The sequence below is a fragment of the Lepidochelys olivacea genome, assembly GCF_965140295.1.
Source record: "Lepidochelys olivacea isolate rLepOli2 genome assembly, chromosome: 3".
Lineage (NCBI taxonomy): Eukaryota > Metazoa > Chordata > Testudines > Cheloniidae > Lepidochelys > Lepidochelys olivacea.
The window spans coordinates 42,697,340-42,719,728 of NC_140413.1; the positions used below are offsets into that span (position 1 = coordinate 42,697,340).

The following is a 22,389-nucleotide window of genomic DNA, read 5'->3' on the forward strand; positions in this document are numbered from 1 at the left end:
CCTTTTTAAAGTGTTATATTAAATCCTTTGCTTGGACATAGGCTAGGTATGATCCAATAAGTATTTTGTAAGGCTCCCTAACTCTAGCTTGTCAATGATTTACAGCAGATAATTGCAGACTAGGATACTATATTAAACCTTTATTTGCTTTGCATTTTATTTCTCTGCTACAAACATAGCCTACTTTCTGCGTTCTAATGAGCTGATTAATTGATACTATGACAATATTTTTACCATAATACACAAAGGCACAAAATTATATAATTTATTAGATTAAAGAGGCATATGAATAACTAGTTTAATAAATTAACAATATATGTGTACACAGAATTTAAAAATGAGCAAACTAAGATCTATGTTGCCACTAGAAGCAATTAAACTGAAGACATATGGCATTCCATGGCTTTACATAGCAAAAACTCTTAATATTAACAGAAAAATCTTACATCTCCACAGTCTGCTTTTCTAATATTATTTTCAGATATACTCTAAAATAATGTTACTTCAAAAATTAAACATTACAGAACTCACAAAATACATATGCTTCACATTCACTGAGCAAAGGTACACAAACTTTCATAAAAGAAGCACTGGGTATCAATACTATGTGCCTTTAATTAGTCTTATTTACAGAATTAACAAACAGACTGATTTTTTTTTTTAAATTTGAGTATCTAACATTTCCAATGAGATGAGGGTACTCAACATCCATGAACTTCAGGCTACATATTGGTGTCTACATTTGAAAATGTTGGTCTGATTCTATTTCTCCTTGCAAAGGTAGCACATGAGACCACTGCCTCAGATATAATTTCATCACCCTAGAAATCTGGGGCAAATTATTTGTCGTATAGGATTTCACTGAAGGACCCACATAATTCTGCATAATTTCCTTTTAATATAATTTTGGACCTGGTGAACCTGTGACAGAATTTCCTCATGGCTATGTGTGAAGCTTTAAAACCTTGATAATGCCTTAAACGGTATTTTAAAATAATTATGAAGCTTTTAATGCCCCTGTGATTTAGAAACTTACTCCATGTACCACATAAAAAGACACGACAAAACTCTCAATAACTGATCAGAGAACCCCCCTTCAAATATATCTACCTAGAGAGAGACAGTATGACTTTCAAATGTATTTTCCTTTCAGATGGCTCAAACAGAATCAAGAGGGTATTAATGCTCCTCAAACAAGTCTCACTTATTTAGAAAAAAAAATTCTAAGGTCCAGATCCTCCGAGGTATTTAGACACCTAACTCTCACTGATTTTTTTTTTTTTTGCCTCTGTCTTCATGAACAAGGTCAGCTCCCCAACTACTGCACTGGGCAGCACAGCATGGGGAGGAGGTGACCAGCCCTCTGTGGAGAAAGAAGTGGTTTGGAACTATTTAGAAAAGCTGGACAAGCACAAGTCCAAGGCTAGATGCGCTGCATCCGAGAGTGCTAAAGGAGTTGGCAGATGTGATTGTGGAGCCATTGGCCATTTTCTTTGAAAACTCATGGCGATCGGTGGAGGTCCCGGACGATTGGAAAAAGGCTAATGTAGTGCCCATCTTTAAAAAAGGGAACGAGGAGGATCCGGGGAACTACAGGCCAGTCAGCCTCACCTCAGTCCCTGGAAAAATCATGGAGCAGATCCTCGAGGAATCAATTCTGAAGCACTTAGAGGAGAGGAAAGTGATCAGGAACAGTCAGCATGGATTCATCAAGAGCAAGTCATGCCTGACTATCTAATTTCCTTCTATGACAAGATAACTGGGTCTGTGGATGAGGGGAAAGCAGTGAACATGTTATTCCTTGACTTTAGCAAAGCTTTTGACACGGTCTCCCATAGTATTCTTGCCAGCAAGTTAAAGAAATATGGGCTATATGAATGGACTATAATCTGGATAGAAAGCTGGCTAGATCATCGGGCTTAATGGGTAGCGATCAATGGTTCCATGACTAATTGGCAGCCGGTATCAAGTGGAGTACCCCAAGGGTCGGTCCTTGGGCCGGTTTTGTTCAATATCTTCATTAATGATCTGGAGGATGGCATGGATTGCACCCTCAGCAAGTTTGCAGATGACACTAAACTGGAAGGAGAGGTAGATATGCTGGAGGGTCGGGATAGGATTCAGAGGGACCTAGACAAATTAGAGGATTGGGCCAAAAGAAATCTGATGAGGTTCAACAAGGACAAGTGCAGAGTCCTGTACTTAGGATGGAAGAATCCCATGCACCGCTACAGACTAGGGACCGAATGGCTAGGCAGCAGTTCTGCAGAAAAGGACCTACGGGTTACAGTGGCCGAGAAGCTAGATATGAGTCAACAGTGTGCCCTTGTTGCCAAGAAGGCCATTGGCATTTTGGGCTGTATAAGTAGGGGCATTGCCAGCAGATCGAGGGACGTGATCGTTCCCCTCTATTCGACATTGGTGAGGCTTCATCTGGAGTACTATGTCCAGTTTGGGGCCCCACACTACAAGAATGATGTGAAAAAATTGGAAAGCGTATAGCGGAGGGCAACAAAAATGATTAGGGGACTGGAACACATGACTTATGAGGAGGGGCTGAGGGAACTGGGATTGTTTAGTCTGTGGAAGAGAAGAATGAGGGGGGATTTGATAGCTGCTTTCAACTACCTGAAAGGGGGTTCCAAAGAGGATGGATCTAGACTGTTCTCAGTGGCAGCAGATGAGAGAACAAGGAGTAATGGTCTCAAGTTGCAGTGGGGGAGGTTTAGGTTGGATATTAGGAAAACCTTTTTCACTAGGAAGGTGGTGAAGCACTGGAATGTGTTACCTGGGGAGGTGGTGGAATCTCCTTCCTTTGAGGTTTTTAAGATCAGACTTGACAAAGCCCTGGCTGGGATGATTTAGTTGGGGATTGGTCCTGCTTTGAGCAGGGGGTTGGACTAGATGACCTCCTGAGGTCCCTGCCAACCCTGATATTCTATGATTCTATGATTTGTTTGATTTCAATAGGAGTTATGTGTAGGGTTGCCAATGCTCTAATCGCAAAAAAACGAACACCCTTGCCCCTAGGTCCCACCCCTTCTCCGAGGTCCCATCCCATATCCACTCCACCCCACTCCCTCCATCACTTGCTCTCCCGCACCATCACTCATTTTCACTGGACTGGGGCAGCGGATTGAGGTGTAGGGTCTGGGATGGGGCCAGAAATGAGGAGTTCAGGCTTTGGGCTGGGATACGGGGTTGGGGCCGGGGATGAGGGTTTTGGGATGCAGGAGAGGAACGTGGGCTAGGGTTGAGGGGTTCTGAGTGTGGGAGCTAGGGCAGGGCTGGGGCCAGGGGTTGAGGTGAGGGAGGGGGTGCGGGCTCCGGCTGAGTAGGGGAACGAGGGATTTGGGATGCAAGAGGGGGCTCCGGGCTGGGACAGGGGTGCTGGAGGGTGTGTAGGCTCCCAGAGGGCATTTGTGTGTGGGAGGGGACTCAGGGCTGGGGTTGGGTTGCAAGAGGGGGTGCAGGATGCAGGCTCCAGGAAGGGACTCAGGGCTGGGATTGGGGTTCAGGAAAGGGTGTGGGCTCCGGGAGGGGACTCAGGGCTGTGGTGCCAGGAGGGGATTTGGGGTGCAGGCTCCAGCCAGGTGGTGCTTACCTCAGGCTGCTCCCACTCGGTGGCACAGCAGGGCTAAGGCAGGCACCCTGCCTGCCCTGGCTCCACCTTGCTCCTGGAAGTGGCTGGCATGTCCAGCTCCTAGGCGCAGGGGCAGCCAGGCACCGCCCCTTCAGGTCCCATTGGCTGCAGTTCCTGGCCAATGGGAGCTGCGGAGTCAGCACTCGGCAGCGCACCGAACTTCACTAATTGCCCCTGCACCTAGGAGCCACAGAGCCATGCCTGCCACTTCCGGGCGCTGCATGGAGCCAGGGCAGCCGGGGACCCTGCTTTAGCCTTCCTGCACCTCCAACAAGTCTTTTAATGGCCCAGTTAGCGGCGGTGACCATAGCCACCAGGGTCAAACACCAGATGCCTGGCAAACCTAGTTATGCACCTAAATACCCTTGATCTAGGCCAAACTGTCTAATAAGGCCTAACGGCCCAGATTTTTCACTGGTTTAAATCAATATAGCTCCAGAAAAGAGCTTCACCAATTCAACGTAGCTTGAGGTTTAAAGTATCAATTTAAAGTAAGTATCAAATGAAAATCTGGCCCACTATAATACTACAAAGTGTGAACATAACAAAAGGCCCATAATATTGTCTGAACATATTTTCAGTTCGACACTTAATTTCCACTGTTATAGTAACAGAAGTAACTACTCTCATTTATAAAGGGGGCTCTTAGATAATCAGGACAAGCAGTTTTTAACTTTTTCTCTTGTGGGAAACACAAATGTTTGATTGGGGAAAAAAGTAACAACACTCTGGATTGCCAATGACATTTATCTGGATGCCCAACTATACAGTACCTCACTCAGAGCAAGACATCCACATTTTGAAGTGCTTTTTTTTTTTAATGATGGAGTATGTTAACACACCTGATGGAGGCTTTCACAGCATGTAATTTGATGCAAATTTGCAGATTCCTATAACGCTCTCTATATCATCCAATAAGAGACATTGTCATTGCAGCACAGTTACCAATACAACTTAGATTTTGTGCAATACTTTATGTGTGATTGTGCACTTGCATCCAGAGACCTTATATGGCAATGCAAAACATTACACTGGTATTGTACTAGTAAGAAATTTCAGACTTTGAAAAATTACTGATTGTTAAATAAGCTAAATATAATACTGTGGTGGTTTATATTTGTTTGAGTGGCAACTTTTTCATGTTATCTGCACCAATTATGTTTTATAGTGACTGCACCTATTAGAGCAGCAAACACTTAATGGCAACAATTGTTTACACTTTAATGCAATTATCTACATTGTAATCATTATAGTCACATGTTCATCAAAAATGTGAGATTTTCACATTCCAGAAAGTAAAAGAGATATTGTTTTTAAATTATCAAACTATGTAAGTCACCAGGGCCCAAGGAAATACATCTTAGAATACTCAAGGAGCTGTCTGAGGAGAGATCTGAGCCATTAGCGATTATCTTCAAAGAGTCATGGAAGACGGGAGAGATTCCAGAGGACTGGAAAAGGACAAATATAGTGCCAATCTACAAGAAGGGGAATAAGGACAATCTGGGGAATTACAGACCAGTCATCTTAACTCAGGTATCTAATACCTTTCTTTAACAGGGTAACAAGCCTTGGAGCTGGGAATGGGGGAAAGCAGTAGGTGTGGTATTTCTTCACTTTAATAACACTTTTGATACTGTCTCACATAACCTTCTCATAAACAAAGTAGGGAAATACAACCTAGATGGAGCTTCTGTAGGGTGGGTGCATAACTGGTTGGAAAACCATTCCGAGAGAGTAGTTATCACTGGTTCACAGTCATGATGGAAGAGCATAATGAGTGGAGTCCCACAACGATCAGTTCTGAGTCCCGTTCTGTACAATATCTTTATTAATGATTTAGATAATGACAGAGAAAGTACACTTATAAAGTTTGTGGATGTCGGAGGGGTTGCAAGTACTTTGGAGGGTAGGATTCAAAGTTCAAAATGATCTGGAGAAATGATCTGAAGTAAATAGGAGGAAATTCAATAAAGACAAATGCAACTTTCTCCACTTAGGAAGGAACAATCAGTTGCAGACATACAAAATGGGAAATGACTGCCTAGGAAGGACTACTGCAGAAAGGGATCTGGGAGTTATAGTGGATCAAAACCTAAATATGAGTGAATGGTGTAACACTGTTGCAAAAGAAAAGCATACAGCATTCTGGGATGCATTAGCAGAAGTGTCGTAAGCAAGACACAAGAAGTAATTCTTCTGCTCCACTCCACTCTGATTAGGCCTCAACTGGAGTATTGTGTCCACTTTTGGGAGCCACATTTCAGGAAAGATGTGGACAAATTGGAGAAAGTCCAGAGAAAAGCAACAAAATCAATTAAAGGTCTAGAAAATGTGACCTCTGAAGGAAGGTTGAAAAAACTGAGTTTGTTTAGTCTGGAGAAGAGAAGACTGAAGGAGGACATGATAACAATTTTCAAGTACAGAAAATTTTTTACAGGAAGGAGGGGGAAAATATTTCTCATTAACCTCTGCGGATAGGGCAAGAAGCAATGAGCTTAAATTGCAGCAATGGCAGTTTAGGTTGGACATTGGGAAAAACTTCCTAACTGTCAATGTAATTAAGCTGTGGAATAAGTTGACTAGGGAAGTTGTGAAATCTCCATCATTGGAGATTTTTAACAGCAAGTTAGATAAACACCTGTCAGGGATGGTCTAGATAATACTTAGTCCTGTCCTGAGTGCAAGGGGCAGGACTTGAAGACCTCTTGAGTTCCCTTCCAGTCCTACAATTCCATGTTTCTATGTTTCCATATAGTGGTAAAATCCTTTAGAAAAGAATGTATAATGAATTTACCAAGAGCACCAGTAGAGAAGCTCCTTTTAGATATACCTCTTTATAAAAAAATATCATTAATGATATCTAATATTTAATATAGGGGTTTATATCTTCAAAGCACTACAAAAACATTAGCCAATTAAACAAATTTAATTAATTAATAAAATCTAATGTAGTTAATATATGCAGAGACAGGTTTCATATATTGCAACTGCAATACAAAGATATATTTCAAATAATATTTTTTATATTATAGATGATGTTTCTTCACCATATTTGTATGTTAAGAAATAGTTCTATGTGCGGAAAAGGATAACAATTTTGCTAAAATGGAACATAGGATCAGTCAGACCCACAACATCTATATATTCTGGATAAGGTAATAATACCTTCCTGTCTTTGATTAGAGATTCAGAATGCCCTGCCCTTTCACAAAATATCCAATTTACAATTAGATAATATTGCTGTCAAAAGATAAGTTCAAAGAGTGATTATCCAAGCATATTTTACATTAACACTTGCCATAAAACTTAAACTGTTAAAAATACAATAATAAAAGTGAAGTACCCATTCCTGAATGTTTTCCCCCCCCAAAGCTAGTCATTCTCTGGAGGACTTTATGACATATACATGTTTAACTTACTGTAGTTAATACTGACACCAACTAATCAAGCAAGTGATTTAAGCATGTGTTTAAGTCTTGCCCAACATCACCCGGGAAGGCAATTGGACAGTTAGGAATAGAACCCAGCCCTCCTGCTTCCCAGTTTAGCTGCTAAAACACAGGAAGATGTTCTTTCCCTTTTACAATGTCTCTGGGGAATATAGTGAGGCCCAGCACAGAATCTAGATTGAGGTTCTTAGGTGAGGAATCATGAGCTGTAAGTAAGGCAATACGTTTCCATCAGTTCTTTTCCTTTAAGGCAGCTCTGCAAATCTTTCCAGAGATGAAGGGAGATTTGAGCAATTTTGAATCTTTCATGGTTTCTGGAACTTAGAATGCCCATTGTTATTTTCTGCTAGGTAGAGCCCATTATTTTCAGTGTGGTCAAACGATATTATGTATGTAGATGAGTGTGTTTGAGAAAGAGGAAGCATACACTAGGTACATCTTTTGTGGCTGTCTCCTGCAGCACTTTTGATCCCCAGGAGTAACAAGATGAGATCCCCACCCCATCTTTGGCTTCTTTATAACACATAAAAGGACTTTCCCAGACCTGAAAAAAGCTCTGTGTAAACTCAGAGTTTGTCTCTCTCACTAACAGAAGTTGGCCCAATAAAATAAATTACCTCACCCACCTTGTCTCTCTTTAGATCCCTGACACTCTTCTCCACTTCTAGATTGTGGCTTACCCTCCAGCAACTATTCAGACCTCAGGATCCTTAATACTACGGTAGTGGGGTTTTGCTTGAATACTTTAAAAAACAAACTCTTCTTAAATTGTATTATTATGAAAAGGCATCTAAATTCATAAATCTCCCCTCCCCAATCTTCTCCCTCTCCCTTTTTGCATTTCTGTAGTTAGAAATGGCACTTTCTTTCATTCAGGAAGAGGGAGGACACTTTTCTCTTACCCCAAGAGCTTTTATTGCACGGCCAAATGTAATCAAGAATACATTTGTGAGTTAAGAGTATCTGAAATTCCTCAGTTTAAATAAATATGCTAATTGCCCTCGCAGCCACTTCTTTAATATACAGTACATATTCTCACGGACATTCCAATTAGTTGGTAAATGCTTTTATTGTCATAGACTCTTCATTTGCCTGTCTTTCTTGTCCTTTTTGTAAGGGTATATCAATTTCATTTCATTCTGTCAGAAAGGTCATCTTTTTAATTTATATAACTTTCTGCCAGTGATACTGTATTATGGCAGCCATATCAACCAATAACGTTTTTGACCTCTGTAAAGACTTATAAATCAATGACATGGTTTATAAATTAGATCTACAATTTAACTTAAAAGTCACTAGTATGACAAAAATGAGCCACATAATTCATAGACAGTTTCATGATTTATTAATTAGGCATATAATTTATAAATCACATATTGCTGCTCAGCTATCCAATTCTTGACTTATAAATCAGTATTACGGTGTGTCTTGAGGTGAAAACCATTCACACAATGGAGCTGAGGACATCACCTAACACTTTCCGTTATAGGATGGCTGTTTTCAATTGCTTATAAGGTTTCCAAACTTTAAACATTCAGTATGAGAGCTTCCATGCCAAGTGTGTTCCTCAGGCCTTTTTTTTTTTTTTTTGGTATAAATAGTTCAGCCATTTCCAAGAATTAAGTTAGGGAAAAATATTTTTTGGTGCTCATATTATGCCCTAAGCATTACACTGAAAAGTTGCAATATCCCTATGAGTTACAGCAGGGACTTGAAATTTAGCAGAGGAATTGCTCTGATGTTAGGCATGTGCATTGTACTAGCCGTGTAAAAGTCCACCCACATTTGGCCACAGTATAAGCCCCTGAAAAATCTTAGCTTTCACATGTTCAGTAGAAGTTTGTTATAGACTGGCAGCTAAATTCTCGGAGGATTCCATCTATACCAACCATGGTCAACCCCCCTCATATCTCCTATGTGACAACCAGACCACACATGTGCTGTCCTCACAAAAGACTTTTGCAAAACATGCTGTAACCCCTTGCATCAGAAACAGTCAGGTTTCTTGCCTTTTATTTCAACTATGAAATAGTTTGAATTTGTTTTCCTAAGGAATCAGACAATCAATATTAATATATTTTTTTCTTTACAAGTATTTAACCCTGGACTAGGCCTTATTATTTGGTTAATGTCCAGCAGGCAGTCAGGACCGCCACTCTCTTAATAAGTGTCCAGGATGCAGAACTCCCTCAGTCCCTGATCCACAGGATACTAAGACAGCTGACGGGGAAGGACTCTGACTTTAAAAGAACATCCTGTGAGATCCTGTATGGGAGAGAAGATTTGCTCCCTCTCCCAAGACGAAGGGCTGTTGAGATTAGGGAAAGCGCTATCCCCATCTCCACTCCAAAGATCATGATAAAGAGTCATAGAAAAGGAGATGATCCGTTCTTAAAGGGCCACTCATCCCTGAGAGGTACCATGCATAGGCATAGTTAGGGAGGCGTGCAGGGGGGCATTACTACCCCCAAACAGAAGCAAGGTGTGTGGGGGGGCATGGTGATTATTACTGGTGTTATTTCTGTATGCTGTTTCTTAAAAAAAGAAAAGATACAATATTTGCTATGCATTAAAAGCTTTACATCGTATGTTTGGTATAGAAACTGTCTGATTACATCCATCTCTATTTGCCCCCCTATCTGGCCTCACATATTGCCTGAATGAGAACTGTTGTGTTAATCATAGAATCATAGACTTTAAGGTCAGAAGGGACCATTATGATTGTCTAGTCTGACATCCTGCACAACAAAGGCCACAGAATCTCACCCACTCACTACTGTAACAAAACCCTAACCTATGTCTGAGCTATTGAAGTCCTCAAATTGTGGTTTAAAGACTTCAAAGTACAGAGAATGCTCCAGCAAGTGACCCATGCCCCATGCTGCACAGGAAGGCGAACCCCCCCCCAGGGCCTCTGCCAATCTGCCCTGGAGGAAAATTCCTTCCTGACCTCAAATATGGCTATCACCTAAACCCTGAGCATGTAGGCAAGACTCACCAGCCAGACACACAGGAAAGAATTCTCTGTAGTAACTCAGATCCCATCCCATCTAACATCCCATCACAGGCCATTGGGTATATCTACCATTAATAGTTGAAGATCAATTAATTGCCAAAATTACTCTATCCCATCATATCATCCCCTCCATAAACTTATCAAGCTTAATCTTGAAGCCAGATAAGTCTTTTGCCCCCACTGCTTCCTTCGGAAGGCTGTTCCAGAACTTCACTCCTCTGATGGTTAGAAACCTTTGTCTAATTTCAAGTCTAAACTTCCTGATGGCCAATTTATATCCATTTGTTCTTGTGTCCACATTGGTACTGAGCTTAAATAATTCTTCTGCCTCCGTGGTATTTATCCCTCTGATATATTTATAGATAGCAATCATATCTCCTCTCAGCCTTCTTTTAGTTAGGCTAAAGAAGCCTAGCTCCTTGAGTCTCCTTTCCTAAGACAGGTTTTCCATTCCTCGGACCATCCTAGTAGCCCTTCTCTGTACCTACTCCAGTTTGAATTCATCCTTCTGAAACATGGGAGACCAGAACTGCACGCAGTATTCCAGGTGAGGTCTCACCAGTGCCTTGTATAACAGTACTAACACCTCCTTATCTCTACTGGAAATACCTCGCCTGATGGGTAGTATATTTCTAGGTGGAGGAGGTCCTAGTATTTTATTTGTTTGTTCCTGTTATTTGATTCCCCCAACTATATGTTTTAAAATCATATGTTTCTATTAATACAAATAAAATGTTATTTCTCCTTAATAACCTCTATGTTGCATTGCTGTTTTAGGAACATAGCTGATGAAAATACAATAGTAAGTACACAAAGTTATTTTCAAACAGAGTTCTGAAAAGGTTAACGTTACTATTTATTCTTGGCATTTATTAGTTGATCATTCCATTTTGAGATAATGTAATACACAATTAAATTCTGCAGGTTAAGCAAAAAGTGTGGCTGTAATACACAATTAAATTCTGCAGCTTAAGCAAAAAGCGTGGCTGTAATTATAGGTCCTAATTTTTTTTATCACATTCAGGTAGTGACTATCTGTATTTTACCATCTGTAAAACACAACATAGTTGAAATATCTCCTTTTCCATGACAGTCTGAATATTTAAGGGATTTTATTTATTTTTATTATTATTATTATTATTATTATTATCACTCCTTTGACAAAAATGTTAAGCTAGAGATTTATCTAGAGACAATGTATATAATTCTATTGATATTATCTGATCATATACCACTAACAACTCAATTTTCCTACAGTTCATGGAAAGATAATTCTGTGAACTGGTGAAATGAAATAAAAAAAATCTCAGCTGTGTCATATGTGTCATATATACCTTGTGTTTGTTCATTTAAATTTTGCTCCCGTGTCTGTCTAAGGTTCAGGAAGTTCTCTTTAATTATGAGCTGAACTGACAGCACTAGTTAAGGTTGCCTAGGTTTCTCCCCCTGCATCCCAGGAGCTCTGTATGCCCTCCATACCTCAAGCTCGGGTTCCCTATTCTCTTTCCATGCCAGGGCCTCTGTGAGCTCCTCCATGCCCCTTTATGCACACTTTCTCTCCCCTGTCTCAACTTCTACCCCATAACAGGGTCATCCATTCTTACCCTACAAGAGATTCTGTGTGACCCCTTCCTTTCCTTCAAAGCTAGAAGCTCTGTGTGACCACTCCCCGACCAGGCTCCTCTATACCAAGAACCCCATTCTCCCTCCCATGCCAGGAGCTGTGTGCGCATTCCCCCTTCCTCATTCCTATTCCACCCACCATTTCTACTCTCCTTTCTTTTCTCTCTCTTTCATAGAATATCAGGGTTGGAAGGGACCTCAAGAGGTCATCTAGTCCAACCCCCTGCTCAAAGCAGGACCAATCCCCAACTAACTCATCCCAGCCAGGGCTTTGTCAAGCCTGACCTTAAAAACTTCTAAGGAAATAGTATGTCCAATATTTTTAAATTCTACTTAGAGGCTGGGCAGAGCTAAAATAAGGAATATTGTTATGCAGAAGTGTGTTATTGTCTGCCATCAACTGGTTCTCTGATCACTAGTAAATTACAGAAATGCTACCCAGATGCCAGGGGCTCAGAACGTCACCCATTTCTCCCCTCCAGTTTTCCCCATTTTCAGCCACATCAGTAGGGTTTTCCTACTGATGCTTTGAACATTCCCTGAAATGTTGTGACTGACTCCCTGTTACATCCAAACAGCTATACAAAGAAATGCCATCAAGTTGAGTGTAAGGGCTACACAAAGTCAGCCACTTAAGCCTTTCTTCATATCACTTGCCACCCACAGGAAACAATGTTTCACAGCACAAACAGCTTTCACACATCAGAAAGATTTTTTTTTTGTATTAAAAATTGTATTCACAGAACATTTTCAAGAGTAACTATGGTTGTCCTTTTCTGACTTTATTGTAAATAAATTACAAATACTTTAGAAGCCAATTCAGTTTTTGTTCTGTCAGTTCCTAACTGAATACATTGTCTTGTTTTCCTGTCTGAATTAGCAAGTGACCAGAGAATTTTTGACAGGCCAACATACCATGTTTCACAAGTAAAGCATTCAGTGGATGTGTCATTATGCAAACTAAAACTATTTCCCCATATTTATTTTCCTCCCCTACTGTTCCTCACACGTTCTTGTCAACTGCTGGAAATGGCCCATCTTGATTATCAATACAAAAGGTTTTTTTCTCTCCTGCTGGTAATAGCTCACCTTAACTGATCACTCTCCTTACAGTGTGTATGGTAACACCCATTGTTTCATGTTCTCTGTGTATATAAAATCATCCTACTGTATTTTCCACTGCATGCATTGGATGAAGTGAGCTGTAGCTCACGAAAGCTTATGCTCAAATAAATTGGTTAGTCTCTAAGGTGCCACAAGTACTCCTGTTCTTTATTCAGGAATTAGTCACTCCACATTTTACATGCTATTTATAACAGTAAGAATGGTTGAATGGCAGAATATCTAAATAAATAGCCTTTGTTAGGAAAGTTGCTGTGGTTTCCTTCTTTTTTTCATATCAGTGGAAATATATAAGTTCACGTTTAAAAATAGCTGTAAATTTTGAGAAGAAAATAATTCCAAATTTTATCTTTTTAGTTGTTACATTTAAATATCCAAATCCCAGCTAATTTAACTAAACTTTGTTCCTGAGCCTCAATTCTCTAGTTTAATCACCTATTAGCCTTAATGCTACAGTAAGCCAATTTTTACTGAATTATTACTACTTCAGTGGACCATCTCATTTTTTTCTAGATTCTTCATGTAGTCATTTACAAAGTGTTACTTCAAAAAAATCTCTAGTACACAGAAGCAAGATTTCCTTTGACAGACCACTGAGATCATCTTCACAAAGAACATATAATCACTAGGAACTATCTTGATCCTTTCTTGCCTGCTTTAAAAAAATCCTTCTTATAGGACCTATATCTTGTCAGATTTTTAATGTTTTCTAATATGTTTCTTAATTAATTTTAGGACTAACTCTCTCCTACTCTCTCCAGTAGTTAAGGTGAGTCAAAACAGGAGTGGCGCTCACAATTTCTTGTCTCAGGCATGATTCTACTTTACATCACAGAGTCATAGATTCATAGCTTTTAAGACCAGAAGGAACCATTGTGATGAACTAGTCTGACCTCTTGTATAACACAACCCACAGAACTTGCACAAAATAATTCCTGGAGCATATCTTTTAGAAAAACATACAATCTTGATTTTAAAATGGTCAGTGATTGAGAATACACTACAACCCTTGGTAAATTGTTTCACCATTAAAAATGTACACCTCATTTCCTCTCAGAATTTTGCAAGTTCCAGCCATTGGATCGTGTTATACCTTTCTCTGCTACATTGAAGAGTCCATTTTTAAAGAGTTGTTCCCCATGCAGGTACTTAAAGACAGTAATCGAGTCATCCATGAACCTTCTCTTTGGTAAGCTAAATCAATTGAGCTCCTTGAGTCTATCACTATAAGGCATGCTTTCTCATCCTTGAATCATTTTTGTGGCTATTCTCTGAATCCTTTTCAATTGATCAACATCCTCTTTGAATTGTGGGCACCAGAACTGGACACAGTACTCCAGCAGTGTTAGCACCAGTGCAAAATAGGGAAGTAAAATAACTTCTCTACTCTTACTTGAGATTCTCCTATTTATGCATCCTAGGATCACAATAGCTCTTTTTGGCCATAGCGTCTTGCTGGGAGCTCATGTTCAGCTAATTACTCACAATGACCCCAAATATTTTTCAGCTACAGGATGGAGTCCCCAACACTGTAAGCAAAATGTACAGTCTTTGTTCCTGGATGTACACATTTACATTTAGCACTATTAAAACACATACTGTTTGCTTTCACCCAGTTTACCAAGCAACCTTGATCTCTCTGAATCAGTGATCTGTCCTCTTTATTAGTTACCATTCCCAATTAAAAAAAACAATTTTTAGCAGATATGAGCTCTCACTGCAGCACCCTACTAATAAATCACAGTGCAGTTGATAAAATGACCCAGCAATTTCATTGTGTGAATATATGGTATGTGGAATTTTGAGATTCAACTTTACCAGGTACAACTGGCAACATGTTGTGCAGTATTATGATATCACAATGTTTGTTAAGAAATCTCACTAACAGTCTTCCTTGTATTCTGCCAGAACTCTGAACAGGAGCAACAGGATAGGCAGATGATGGTTTGTTTAAATGCCAACAAAGACAAAAGAAAACCACATTTTCCATTAGGGACATGAAAGAGAGAAAGCCACACCAACACTACAAGAAACCCCAAACCAAACCAAGCCCATGTGCCCTACCTCCCCAAAGACAACACAGAGAAAAAATCATAAAACAAATTAGTTTATTCGCTCCTTTGGAGGGGATGCCAAAAGTTTGCCATTCTAGTCACAATGGTGTGTCTAGCAGAAGGTATCAAAGAGCCAGATAATGGCTTGAAGTTTGAGGTCTGAAGTATAACTGAACTTATTTGGACTCAATATAGTTAAAGGAAAATTTGTTACAATCTGTAGGGAAAGAGACACTGGGATTATTCTAGCCAGAAGCTAGGACAGAGAGCTTTGGAGAAAACTCAGGAGCTACCCTGTACGGGCTCGTACTGTGTTTATGTTATAGAATTTTTTTAGTTTACTGCTTCTAAAACTGCCTGGAAAGAACATGAGTGTGATGTTGTATGTTTTGAAATCAGATCTGGGAGTCCCCAGATAACTGCTGCATCCTGTCCTCTACCAAAGTTCTGCTAAAACCTGGTGGGCCAAGAAGCTAATAGGACTATAGCTTCAACCAAGGTACCACCCACGGGAGCCCTTTTCCAAGGATCACACAGCTCCACTGATTGGTTCAACCACACTACTTATGTCAGAAGGAGGCACAAGGAGTTTATCTGAGCAAAATGGTGATTTCCTGTTGTGGCTGCACTGGACTCTGCTTGTGCCTGCCTCCTGCACCCAACCCCATTCCTGAACCCTGCTCCACTCTTGACTCCTGCTTCACCACTGCCTTTGCTCCTGTTCCCATGATGATCCTGCTCTGTGCTTGACCCTTCCCTCTCCTCCAGTTCCTGCCCATTTGCCTTCCTTTTGACCATCAGTTACCAGTCCTGACTCTGACCCCAGCCTCCAACTTCTGACCCTGATTATGGCTTGACCCTTGGCTCTGGCATTTGGTATCTGACCTCAGCTCTGGCCCTCAGCTTTGATTCCTGGTTCTGACTCTGGCTTGACCCCTGGCTCTAGTAATTGACAGTTGACTCAGGTCCTATCCCTTGGCTTCATCCCCCAACCTGGACACATGCTCCTTCCATTAGACCTGACTCCTGCTCTGACTACTAGGCCAGACCACATGCATAACAAAAACTTTTTAAAACTAGTATCAGATTTCAATTAAACCAGAACTCCCACAATAAAATCCGAACCAGAGGGTGCTTTCTGTTCAAACCCAAGCCTACAGTCAGCCGTTCTCTCTCATTGTTCTGCCCTTGGCCCTGCAACAGTGATTAAGGCTCACAGTATCATGTTAAAGTTATAGATATGTGCACTAATTAGTAATGTTATTTATATGAAACAAAAAAAATTGAGAGATGAGAAGAAAGCAAACAAAAAGGAAGATAGATGAAACATTAAACAGTTCATATGCTCTATTTCATTAACTTAAACATTATACAAAGTCTTGGCCTTGATCCAGCAAAGCTTTATGCATATACTTTATTGTATGCACTTTGAAGAGGCGCACTGAAGTCAGTAGGACTACTCACAGTACTTAAAGTTAAGCACATGCATAAATCTTTGTAGGGTCTTGGATGTGCTTGAACAAATCTGAAAGTATTTGTTTTAGTTGCATTTCTTGGCATTCTGAGTTTCTGTTTCTTTTCACAGGAGTTTAGATTGCAAAACTCAACATGTTATAAATATTTCTATTTTATAATATATACACACATACTTTCTAAACAATTATGACTAAATCCGTAAGTTCTTATTCAGTTTTGACTAGTCTTATTCAAGTAAAACTCCTATTGAGTACAAACCTAATAATGAGAACTTCTAAATTTGGCCAGCAGAGCAATAAAAGGAAGCAACATAATCCAGTAGATAAACCACAAGAAAGGGACTCGACAGACCTGGGTTCTACTGTAAGCTCTATCAGTAACTTTGGCCAAGTCACTTCACTCCTTCCTCAGTTTCCCCATCTGTAAAGCGGGGATACTGATACATAACTTCCTTTGTAAAATAACTTGAGGTCTATGCATGAAAAACACTCTATAACAGCTATACATTATCATAATTATTTTTAAAAAAGCAAAAGAAAAATATTTTGAGGTCATTCCATAATAAGTAAGTTACCATGCCTCTTATTCTCTATATGGTTCATTGGTTTAATTATTACTTACCTTGGTATGCAAGCTTAAATCCTTGTCGATTCTCTGAGTGATCGCTATAAAAATGGATGAGTGTTTCATGAGTTGTACTTAGCAAAGATGGTGGGAGTTCCGTTCCGCTAAACTGCCCTATCATAGAATTGGTGTGGTAAGGCCCATTCTGAATTTCAAGAAAGTCATGATTAGCTTCAGTAGAGAAATTCAGAAATTGAATATGTGCACCTGTATGGGAAAGTAATCAGAATTATAAAGAATGTTCATAATACATTTTTTTCATGCTACACTAAACAAATACAGAAACTGACAAAATCAACAAATCAGTGCTGTACAGATTATACTGCGACCGATGTTTTCAAATTTAGGTACCTAAATTTAGGCACCTAATTCCACATTTAGGCATCTAAACAAAAGTAGCCTGGTTTCAGAGGGTGCTATCTTCAGTGAGGGCTACAAGAGGTACAACTCCTCTGAAAATCAGGCCACTCTTATTTAGGTGACTAAATATGTATTTACGTGACTAAATCGAAGCATCAACGCTTTTTGAGAGACAGAGAGATTAGATGGTTTAAGTCATTAGACATTCTCTATCTGAAATGACAAACTTTTTAGGACAGAAGAATACATATTTCTGAATTAGAGACTATTCAAATATGTCAATTCAGATCTGAAGACACATTGTATATATTACTCACATCTGAACTCTGGAGTTTAATCATGCTATTTATGATTGTCAGTTTGAAATGTCAATGCAAACAGTTTTCTATGTGAAACCATTACTGCCATAAAATTATAAAAGATGAGACTGATAGCTAAAGAAATGAAATTACTATCAAAAGTTAACTAAAATTGCACCACTTCCTGCTCCAAACTCCATGGGAATGCCCTCCCCCCAATTTGGAGATATGGTACTTTTAGTACTCAAAATCCAAAACTGTGCTTATTTTCTTTCAGAAATATAAACCCACCAATAGTCATCATGACTCATAGCCTATAAAACTTTATAGTTTTGTATATGGTGGTCAATTAATTGCAGTTAACTCAAGTGATTAAAAATCTAGTTAATTTGTTTTGGGTTAAAGAGTCATGATTAATTGCTGTTTTAATTGCACTGTTAAACAATAATAAAACAACAATTTAAATTTATTATAAATATTTTGGATGTTTTTCTACATTTTCAAATATATTGAGTTCAGTTGCAACACAGAACACAAAGTGTACAGTGCTCACTTCATATTATTATTTTTGATTATAAATATTTGCACTATAGTAAAAAACAAAATAAATAGTGTTTTTCAATTCACCTCATACAAGTACTGTAGTGCAATCTCTTTATTGTGAAAGTACAAGTTTAGATGCAAAATTATTTTTTTAAATACTACTTTCAAAAACAAAAGAATGTAAAACTTTAGAGCCTACAAGTCCACTCAGTCCTACTTCTTGTTCAGCCAATCGCTAAGACAAAAATGTTTGTTTACATCTACAGGAGATAATGCTGCCCGCTTCTTATTTACATTGTCATCTGAAAGTGGGAATAGGCATTCACATGGCACTGTTGTAGCCAGCATTGTAAGGTATTTACTTGCCAGATATGCTCTACATTCCTATGCTTCAACCAGCATTCCAGAGGACATGCTTCCATGCTGAATTTAAACTGGTATTCTATTATTGTTTAACAGTGTGATTAAAACTGATTAATCACTACTATTTTTTAGGTTTCAGAGTAACAGCCGTGTTAGTCTGTATTCACAAAAAGAAAAGGAGTACTTGTGGCACCTTAGAGACTAACCAATTTATTTGAGCATGAGCTTTCGTGAGCTACAAGTGAGCTGTAGCTCATGAAAGCTCATGCTCAAATAAATTGGTTAGTCTCTAAGGTGCCACAAGTACTCCTTTTCTTTTTACTATTTTTTAATCTCACAATTAATTGTGATTATTTTTTTTAATCGTTTGACAGCCCTAATTTAAATTTATCTTGTTGGATTTTCAACATTGTCTAATTGTTACAGGAAAATACTGTCAATCTGTATAACAAATGAGTAAAGCATCATATTTTGGGACACACTTGGATCTCAATCTTGCACTGAGCTTTGTGTAGGCCCCTATACTTGTACTTAGCTCAGTGAAGGACTGGGGTTTTATTCCTTTACAAGGCTGGCATAAATATCAGAGCAATACAAAAGGAATTAAAATGAATCCAATTCTGGGAACTAAAGTCATTGAGAGAGTATTTATTTTAGTGGGAGTTGGATCAGGCCCTAAATGTCAAAGGGAGCCACCTGGTGGAATCCTTGTCCATGACACTAATATTTACCCATTTAGACCATATAACAATCCTTCAGAATAACTTTTTATAGTCTTGATCAGAATTTTAAAATAATCTTTACACACATATTTATACACCTGAAGTATTTATTCTTGTAATAAAGGAAATCCACCACTTTCTGAATTAAGAGCTCACAATAGTATAATAGTAGTTTACTCTACCATAGTTAGAACGTCAGTTATAGTACCTTTCTGTCAGGGTCTTACAATATAATTTATCTGTGAAAATGTCCCTAAGATTCACTTGGCAAAAGATATCTAAAACTGTGTGTGAATTATTTTTACAAAGACTTGGGGAAGTGGGGGACAAATCCTGTGATTTTATTTTAAATTATTGAATTTGAAAATGGATATTGTACTAATTTAACTTTAAAAATAATATTTTGAAATAAAAATGTGACACTGGTGGACAGGTGCCAGCTCATGCCAAAACCCCATGTCAATTCACTTCTGTGTTCGTATAGGTCAAAGTAATTGTTAAATACATAAGAGTGTAGTTGGTATTTAAACTTCATGAAAACTAATGAGACATTAATTGCATTGTTTCCAATTATCTGTATCCTGTGATAATATTGACTTGAAGAGAACCTAGCATTAAAAGTTAGTAAGCTAATGCCCCCTGGACTCAATACAAAGGGGTTATCCTATTAGATTCCATTCCAATATAGGCTACAATACTTATAAACAACTGGCTAGTAAAATTTCAGCTTTAAAATCTAACTGGCACTTCAGCAAATTCATAAAATTGAACCCCTTTCATACTTACAAATTAAAGACTGTAATATAACGCATAAGATTGCATGGCCAGTGTTCAGTCTGCTATTTTCTAATTTGAAAGTGCTTAATCCTGAACTTTGTATTTCTTAATTTTAAAGTTTACTGATGAGCACAACCTTAACTGTAGTTGTCTCCAGTGTATATTTTATTGCCCTTTGTGAAGCTCCATATTTTACCACTCAGTGTCATGTTGACCAATATATTGAAAGTAATAACATTAAACTATATTGAAACAAATCATTTTACTGCAACTTCTAAATAACCTTTTTAAAAAGCTGTGTAACAGAAAACTGAATAAGGACCAAGGTCTATATTTTCTAGTTTTTTTTTAAAAAAGATCAATACTCAGAAACTTAAAAGTCCCCAATTTTTAAGAAGCAGATAAACAATACATATATAAATTACACCTCCTTTTATATCTTATTTTCATGTAACATTTTTTGAGGAAAGAAACATTTCCCATTTGAAAATAAACACTGAAGAAAACCACAGTATAAACCCAAAGGAGCACAGCAGGAACTTATGCAAACTCAGTCTCCTCTCACTGCAGTTCCTCCTTCTTTTTACTAATGTTAGGGCAATTTGAAATAAATCAGTTACTAAAAGTTGCCATTGCCATGACAACCAAGGCAATAATGACTCCCCCCAAGTATGCAAATGAACTGGAGGAAGTGAATGATGAGTGGTTGATTTTATCTCTGATGTCAAAATGTTATTGATCAGGCAGCTGCAGGAGACAGCAAATGTGCACTGTAATAGATCACAGACTCACTGCTGCGATGCCTCCCGCTGGTTGTCTTGGGAATTAGCTCTCCATCATATGGAGCGCCTCCTACTGGCTGGCGTCTCACCTGCCACTGGTCCCCATGTCCCTCCTGGATCCTGGTGCCCTTTAGCTCAGGGTTCTGCCCCAGCAGTACCCCCATGCTCTGGGTCTCCCCTCCCAGGGGAATCTCCAACCCTCTATGCCCATCTTACCTCAGTGGCTACTGCCAGTCGTCATCTACCCCCCTCTCACTGGGGCAAACTGCAATCTGTAATGGCCACTCATCATCAGCAAGGGGGTTGGACCAGCTGCCTCTGCCTATCTCTGAGCTGCACCTCTGTAGCCCCAGTACCTCCTTTAGCCCTACCCAAGGCTTCAGCCTGGGGAGTTGCCAGGCTGGAGCGCCCCAGCTCCTATTGCCTTTCCCCAGCACTGCTCTGCACCCAGTACCCTGCTCCCAGGCAGCTATGTCCTTCTCTTCCTCCACAGCTAGAGAGAGACTCCATAGCTCCTGGCCTCCAGTGCTCTTATTAGGGCCAGCTGGGCCCTGATTGAGTTGGCCACACCTGTGGTCAGCTACTCACAGCTTCCCCCAACTGTTCTCACTCCTCTTATTTCAGGAGCGGGGTAACTACCCCACTACATGCACTATAGGCTATTTCAGTGGTGGGAAACCTGGGGGCCACAGGCCACATATAGCCCATCAGGTTAATTTGAGTGTAGGCCGCGAGACATTTTGCTGACTTTGACCATCCTCAGGCACGGCCTCGGGCAGCTCCCAGTGGCCACAGTTCTGCCACTCACAGGGATCTGCTACTCACAGGTGAGTGCCCTAACCACTGGGCTTGGGCTATTCTGATGTGCGGCCCTTTGTTGAGACTGTTCCACTGTGGATAATAAATTAAAAAAAAAAAAAGTCACTGAAGCAGGGAGCCTGGATCTCCTACCTCCTAGCTAAGTGCTGTAACCACCATGCTAAAGAATCATTCTCATATTTGCTTTCTCTCTTACCCAATATCTCTTTCATTATTTATCTAAAGTGGAACAGCTTCAACAGCAGAGACTAAGGGAACCCCACATCAGAATATGCCATTGCCCAGTGGTTATGACACTCAAATAAGAGATGGCACATCCTAGTTCAAACCCTTCTAACCTTCAGGTATGTGTTTGTGGGGGGAGGGGATTTGAACTGGAGGTCTCCCATGTCCCAGGTGATTACCATAACCACTGGATTTAAAGTTATGAGAGAGGTCCCCCTATTGCCCTGGCTGTTCTTTGTAAGCTCACTTATTGGGGTCCTATCGAGAGGAGAGGTCTGAGCACGTTTATTGGATCAGGCAAGTTGGACAAGTTAGAAGAAGGAATGCCTATCTTCCCCCTGTTCATGAATGGCTGCAGTGTTTAGATGTCTGGATATTTGGCATAGGGCTGCAGTGTGTTTGCTCAGAGGCAGAAATGTAGGTGCCTAGGGAACCTTTACAATAAAAATGTAGGTACTAAGCAACTAGTGTTTGGGGGCTGTTTTGTGA

The 22,389-nt window shown here is 39.6% G+C and overlaps 1 protein-coding gene across 1 annotated transcript in view; it reads right to left on the reverse strand.

Moving 5' to 3' along the window:
• Positions 1–22,389, reverse strand: part of CSMD1 (CUB and Sushi multiple domains 1) — a 2,028,540-nt gene that overhangs the window by 244,424 nt on the left and 1,761,727 nt on the right. Inside the window, exon 41 of the mRNA XM_084623138.1 lies at positions 17,008–17,217. Within this exon, the coding sequence (XP_084479264.1) occupies positions 17,008–17,217 (210 nt within the window). The remainder of the gene's footprint in view (positions 1–17,007; positions 17,218–22,389) is intronic.